The sequence below is a fragment of the Neltuma alba genome, unplaced genomic scaffold (assembly GCF_004799145.2).
Source record: "Neltuma alba isolate B1F8T4 unplaced genomic scaffold, ASM479914v2 tig00011096_pilon, whole genome shotgun sequence".
Taxonomy (NCBI): domain Eukaryota; kingdom Viridiplantae; phylum Streptophyta; class Magnoliopsida; order Fabales; family Fabaceae; genus Neltuma; species Neltuma alba.
In genome coordinates, this window is record NW_021635835.1 from 9782 (window position 1) to 17027 (window position 7246).

Below are 7246 nucleotides of genomic sequence, written 5' to 3' on the forward strand. Positions count from 1 at the left end.
CCCAAAGCTTGTATGACTCTTCAAACTGCTAACACTTCTCTTCTTTTCTCTCAATCTCTCCTTCTGCGCATCTCACTCTTTCTCTCCATTCTTTGCGATCACTCTCTTTTTATTCTTCAAATTGCCAACCGTCCTTCCTCAATTTTTCTTCATTCATTAATGCTCCTCCCCATTTTTCCTTCTTCAGTCAAAACTCCCCCCCTAAATTCCTCTTCCTCTTCAATACGTTCAGCTTTCGGTGGAAAGCTGAACGTGTTGTCCCCTTCCCCCTTTTTTTTTTTTGTTTTAATAAAATATTATTATTTAATAGTAATAAAATATTATTTAATATATTTTTTTTTTGTTTTTTTTGTTTGTTTGTTTTTTTTTTTTTTTTGGAATGTTACACAAATGTTGCTTATATTTAGGGACGAGAGAGAAATGATAGTTGTTGCTTATAAAAAGGATAAACAGAGTATTCATTTAAGGGGATATTTTTAAATATTATTTTTATTAAAATATTTTTTTAAAAATGAATATTTTCCAAATCTTATTTAAATTATATTTTTTAAATAATCACTGGTCTGACCCTAGATCAGCCCCAACCTGATCCATTGAATCGTAACTTCCCATCTCGACTGATTTAGTGTCTAGTCTGATTTTTTATTTATTGGTTAAAAGTATAACTACTTTCTATTTTCCATTTCTCTAATTTTTTTGACTAAAGTATATATTTAGTTTTTGAATTTTATAGTGGTCTTAATTTGATCTCTTTATTTTAAAAAATATACTTTTAATTTTAAAATTGTTAACAAAAATAATAATATTAATATTTTAAATATTAATAAAATATTTTTAAATAACAATATATTAAGTTTAATTTTTAAAATAATTATTATTATTATAAAAAATTATCATTTAAACACAACGATTTTGGTGTTGAACAGCTGAAGATAATATACTCTCTGTAACTAATGGACCAAATTAAACCTTATATTTTTTAAAGGCCATTGCCCCTTTTTGTCGCTAGTATTTTCCATTTCCTTACCTACCCCTAAAAACCTTCCATCCCGTTACCCTTCTTCCTCTTCGCCGAGTCTAGAGCATTTCACCAGCGTCATCCAAGAACATTATCCATTTTCTTCCCTTGCAGAGCGAACAGGATTTCACTTCGTCTCAGATTCTTCCTTTACTTCTCTCTCACAAACCTCCATCTCCTCGAATCCGCGAACATCTACTCCTCTCTGTTACTCCATGGCCTATGGCCCTGTTATCGTCGGGGATGGAGTGACGTTAACATGAAGTTGTCAACGTCGCTGGTTAGTATTCTCTGATTCTTCTCTTGTTGCATTTGTGGTTTCTAAATGTAAATTCTAGATATAATTATTTTTGGAAGTGGAATTGTTGCTTTCTGAATTCACACTTTTGGAACTGGATTAGTTACCTGAATCAACAATGAAGAGGAAAAGGACACACGGAAAATAGATGAGGGTATTGTTGATACTTGGTTGTTGAAAAATTTTGATTTTGCCATTAATGCTTTCAACGGACATCTTCAATCCATAAGTAGAGGGTGGGTTGGTTTGGAGGAAGAACATGGTTTCAAGTTTTCCTTGTCTTGTTTTGTTTTTAGATGGCTTAACCATATTTTGGGGTTGCTAGCTGCGTTTTGAGCATCCAAAATGCAGATCCAAACATAAGCTGAAGGTTTGTATGTGTATTGAATGAATGGTAAAGGTGCGAATCTGCTATTCATTTTGTTTTTATCTGTGATTTGGATGCAATTTGAATCCTCACAATGATCTGACATGGCTTTAAATCTGCAATTGAAATGTTGTTTTCTGGAAATTTTTTTTTTTTGACAGAACGATTGTGGAATCTTAACTTTTAATTATACCGTTGCGGTGTTTTTTTTTTCTGTCACTTCTGACCATCGTTATAAGGAAGCCAACCAAGCTGGACATCTTATTTCCTTCTTTATCTTCTGATTTAGAGTGATCATGGGAGCTACAGCCATGCAACTCTTCCAAACCCAGGTGACATCGTAAGCGATGCTGTTACATTGTGTAAATGCTCTTTTAACCCCTCATCAGAGGCAAGTTGACACCCACGAAGGTTTTCATTAAGAATGGAAATTTTATCTCATACTTATTTGTAAAGAGTACTCTTTTCAATATTTATTTGATCAAGCTTTGCTCAGAATTGTGGTTAAACTGTATATACAATTTATCTTTTTATTTGCGTAGAAAAGAGGCTATATATTCGACTTATTATGCTCAAAGCTGACAAGTCATGCTACGCAGCTGCCTAGTGGTCAAACTCACTCCACACTTCTCATTCTTCACCCAATACCCAAGACCATTGAATTGCTGGAGATTTCGATGTGGTTCCTCTCGTCTTTGTTATTCCAACTCTTGTATCAATATAAAGTGCACACTCAACAAAAAAATTTCTTATAGCTTCTTGGGGGACCAGAAATCTCATTTGAGTACTTCAAGTCAGACAGCCGCATCATTAGTTGAGTGCTCTGGAGGAATTACTAATAGACTTTCAAACAAAGCTAAGAGAAAAGCTATCAATGAATCTCCTGAAGGAGTCCTAAGGCATAAGCTAAATAAATGCTCTAAGGATGGGGACATGGTTGAGGCACTTAAGCTCTATGATGAGGCACGAAGTAATGGCGTTGCATTGAATGCGCATCATTATAACATATTACTTTACCTTTGTTCTTCTCATGCTTCTGTCAAAAAAGAAAATAAGAGTGATGAAAATACATTGAATTTAGGCCTTAAAAGGGGTTTTGAGATTTTTCAGCAGATGCTAATTGACGAAGTTGCTCCAAATGAAGCTACATTTACAAGTGCAGCCAGGCTTGCAGCTGCAAGAGATGATCCTCAAATGGCTTTTGAATTGCTAAAGCGAATGAAAAGTTGTGGTATTGCACCCAAGCTGAGATCATATGAACCTGCCCTTTTTGGATTCTGCAAGAGGGGTGATACAGATAAAGCTTATGAAGTTGATGCAGACATGATTGCTTCTGGGATTATGGCTGAAGAGCCCGAGCTTTCTGCTCTTCTAAAACTCAGTGTTGGTGCAAAAAAGGAAGTCAAGGTCTATGAAATGTTGCATCGTTTACGTGCTACTGTGAGGCAGGTGTCAGAATCAACTCTTCAAATTATTGAAGATTGGTTCAACTCTGAACATGCAGCAAAAGTTGGAGAAAAACATTGGGATGTTAACATTATGAGAAAAGGGATTGCTCAGGGAGGTGGGGGATGGCATGGGCAAGGATGGCTTGGAAGCGGGCAATGGAAGGTGGTGAAGACCCATATAAATGATGCTGGTATGTGTCTCTCATGCAGCGAAAAGCTTGTGAGCATTGATATTGATCCAAAAGAGACTGAAAATTTTGCTACCTCATTAACTAGATTGGCTTGCCAAAGAGAAGCTAAGGCAAACTTTAACCATTATCAGGTATGACACAATATTTTGAGTTGTCTGGGATTCAAAAAAGAATTTCTCTCATCGAGCTGAATACATTCATATACTGCTATGTATCAGTTTGTTCTTTACTAGTAATCATTTGCTAGAATCATGAGTAGCATTGATGCATTAGACATGCAGAGAAAGAATTATTCTAAACATTGATCAGAAGTGAGATATAATCCTATGCCAAGTTCGCCAAGAAAGGTCAAATCAGTAAACCAGTACATAATAGGTAACCAAAGTGGCTCAAGTCATGTATGAGAATATGCCTAAAAGAGGAAGGATTATCTGATAGTTTTGATCCCAAACAGATAAATATTTAGAATGCTAAGTTTTATTGGCCTAGTCTTGTTACTTGATAGTATTGGCTTTACTATCATGTTGCATGGAGGTAATCTGTCCCCAGTCATTACTTGTCAGTAATAATGCATTGATACGTATACTCATTATAATCTGGAGTAGAGTAGCTTCTAGGATACATGATATTAGCAGGGAAAGCGACAGTGCATTGGTGTCAGTTGTTAGATTTTTTTTTTTTTGGTTAAGATGAACTTTCCAGGTTCTTCTACTTCAGTTTGTTGCAAAACATTTTAACCTTTGAAATTTCATGGCATTTATTGCATGAGAGCAATGAAAGGGTCATTTTGAACTAGTGACCTACATAGGTGATGCGTAATCAATTGCATGAGTTCTAAACATTGGGGTGCAGGAGTAAACAAGATGTAATCGAACTAATTATTGGAGCAGTTGCCTTGATGAGAACAATTTCATGGTTTTAGTTGAAAAGCTCCGCTTTTCTTGTGGGCATGCTGTGATGATGGTTTTACACTTTATTTCTTGAGCTTTGTTGTGTATAAACTAGTTAGTCATGATATAGTGGTTGATATAGAAATTTAACTTTTACAGAAGTGGCTTCAGCGACATGGTCCTTTTGATGCAGTTGTAGATGGTGCCAATGTAAGCCTTGTCAACACGCAAAATTTCAGCTTTTTGCAGGTGGGTGATAAGTTGCTAACTTTATTAGCACTTGTACTAGAACATCTATTTGACAACTCTTCTCTTGGCTGTAGCTTAATTCTGTTGTGCAGCAATTGCAAGAAATGAGTCCTTCAAAAAGATTGCCACTTGTAATCTTGCATGTAAGTCGGGTCACTAGTGGTCCTGCTCAGAAGCCACATAACAAGAAACTGTTAGAATATTGGAAGAAAAATGGTGCTCTTTATGCTACACCTCAAGGTTCCAATGATGACTGGTAATGGAATGCCCCTTCAGTAGTTAAATTACACTTACTCATCTAATTTCATTATACATTCCTGAGTCTTTCATACCTTTGATCTGTACAAGTACGGGCTGGAACAAATTCTTTTCCCTAATCCGAAAGTCTTTTTTATTTTTATTTTTTTTAAATTTAATTCATAGGTATTGGCTGTATGCGGCTGTTAGCTGTAAAAGCTTGTTGGTGACAAATGATGAGATGAGAGACCACTTATTCCAACTATTAGGTTCTAGTTTTTTCCCAAGATGGAAGGAAAGGCATCAGGTACTTAATATTTCAAGGAATTTCTTATAGATTTCTAGAAAATGCATTCATAATGAGGCTGGTATATGTTCTGTGGGTCTTCTCTACATAAGGTTACTCATGGCCACATTGCAACGAAAAAGATGTAATCATCTTCATCTTCACTCAACTAACGATTTCAGTAATCTTATATGGAGAAATTAGGAGGCCGGGAGCTTGATCTACTTTGAGCTAATGAAACATGCTTTGTGGTTAATGTAATTACATATGGTTCATTTCCGCAAAATTTGGTTGTCGTTGATTTTGTAACTACACAATTGCTGTCTTGAAGAGCTTGAGGGTTGCAATATTATATGACTTGTACATCACATCTCTTTTAATGACCAAGGGTTTATTTGTACTTTTGACTCGAAGAGTAAGAGTATTGGATACTTTGATGACTCGCAGGTTAGACTGTTAACCTCAAATAGTCGGCCTTCTCTCATCATGCCTCCACCATATTCAACAGTTATTCAGGTACCACTTTTGTCTTGTTCAATTGATTGATTATAAAATTGTATGTTTTCGCCAATGGCCTAGTGAAGATAGAGAGAGACCATTCGGAATGTGTGATAGTGGGCCTCTTATCAAGTGATCATCCATTTTTCATCGTTTGATGTCATTTGGGTTACAATAAGCATAGAATAAAATAATAGGTTGGCCTTAGAGATCATTCATGCTCGATTCTTGACAAGTTGGGGGTTGTTTTTCTTTTTCTTTCTTTTTTCCCCGCTTTTGACCAAAAGTTGAGGGTTGGTCTATATTTCTCCATTTAGCCATACCCCGTTGTCACAGAGGTTAAATAAGTTTTACGTTGGCCGGACTTAATATAACTCTTTTGTTTGGAATTGGAACCGGATATTATGAAACATTGGCTGATTCTATCCGTACCCCATTTAGAAAATTTTTAAACAGATAACATGGATTTTTTTTGGCATACTTTGTAGATGCTCCCTCGGTTTCATATTATAAGGCAATCTTACCTAATTCATACTCACCAAGAGAATTTTTTTTTTTTCCAACTTTAGCATTCTTTAATATTTATCATTAATTGTTTGTTTGTAATGATTAGCAAGTAATTTTGTGATACTCAGCACATTCTAGGTAAAAAGATATCAACTGTCGTTAAAATCATGTAAAATTCTATACATATTGAAACATGAGATTTTCTGCAAAATGCCTTATAATATGAAATAGGGGAAATCATTGTGAGTCCCTAGGAAAGAATTTAACGAGAGTAGCATAGATTTTGTCTGTCATTTTCTGTATTGAAACTTATTAACTTGTTATGAAACTTTTTAATAATTACATTGCTTGGAATCACATGCTGATTTTCTCTAGAGTATTGGGAGTAAAAGCTTTTTCATGGAAGGGAAGATTGACAATTGTGGCTAATATAATTAACTGCAGGAATCAGCCAATGGTAGTTGGCATGTGCCAACTGTGAGTGATGATGATTATGAGACCCCAAGGCAATGGTTGTGTGCTACCAGATCCAGAAATGTATCATCACTACGTCAATTGTGGACTTCTTCCTCTACATCCATGGCTGCATAGGAAATGGGGTTTGTGAAGTCTTTCAATTTTGGTTCCAGCTCTGAGAAATGAACGATTTAGATTTTTTTTTGGGTTAATTTGTTATTACAAATTTAGTATCTTTAATTTAGAACGATATGTAAAATAAACATTTTTTTAAACTATTTTTGTTGAAATTAGATTTTAATTTTAAAAAATTAAAAATGCAAAATTTCAAATTTAGAATGTTTAAATTGAATCTAAACCCAGCAATATATATACTAGTGTTTGAAAACCCGGACCGGAGCTGAAAACCGGCAACCCAACTAGCTCGGAGAAAAAATGAACTGGTGTGACTCAGGACAACCTAGAGGAAACCCGGGTAACCTGTTGGGTTGTTTCGGTCGCCAGGTTACTTAGAAGAAAACATAAGAAGAAAGGGAAGAAAAAAATGCTGGATTCAGGTTTAGTTCGTCTTTCCATCGCTCCCACCTTGATGCTTGGCTTAGTAGATACTTTTTCAGTGCTTAATATAGGGTCTAATTGTTAAATTATTTTTAATTCTAAATATAAGACTTATTTCTCATATTTATTAATTTTTTTTAAATTGTCTTTATGGATACTCCCTCAATCATAATCAAGTAAGGAAAGAAGGATATTAAGAAAGATGATTATAGTATTTTAGAAAAAATATTATATTTTTTATAA

At 34.9% G+C, this 7246-nt stretch overlaps 1 protein-coding gene across 6 annotated transcripts; it reads left to right on the forward strand.

Annotated features, from left to right (window-relative positions):
- Nucleotides 1-1212: 1212 nt before the first annotated feature.
- Nucleotides 1213-6746, forward strand: LOC114761227 (proteinaceous RNase P 1, chloroplastic/mitochondrial). Of its 6 annotated transcripts, XM_028950556.1 has the most exons (10): nucleotides 1264-1298; nucleotides 1420-1470; nucleotides 1613-1716; nucleotides 1845-2094; nucleotides 2226-3453; nucleotides 4372-4461; nucleotides 4536-4717; nucleotides 4885-5005; nucleotides 5432-5500; nucleotides 6434-6746. In XM_028950556.1, the coding sequence occupies exons 5-10, from the start codon at nucleotides 2272-2274 to the stop codon at nucleotides 6578-6580; spliced, it is 1791 nt and encodes a 596-aa protein (XP_028806389.1). In that variant the 5' UTR covers nucleotides 1264-1298; nucleotides 1420-1470; nucleotides 1613-1716; nucleotides 1845-2094; nucleotides 2226-2271; the 3' UTR covers nucleotides 6581-6746. The 6 variants fall into 6 exon arrangements, with proteins under 6 accessions (XP_028806388.1, XP_028806391.1, XP_028806390.1 ...); XM_028950555.1 differs by lacking the exon at nucleotides 1420-1470 and having other exon boundaries at nucleotides 1213-1298; XM_028950558.1 differs by lacking the exon at nucleotides 1420-1470 and having other exon boundaries at nucleotides 1213-1298; nucleotides 1973-2094.
- Nucleotides 6747-7246: the final 500 nt, after the last annotated feature.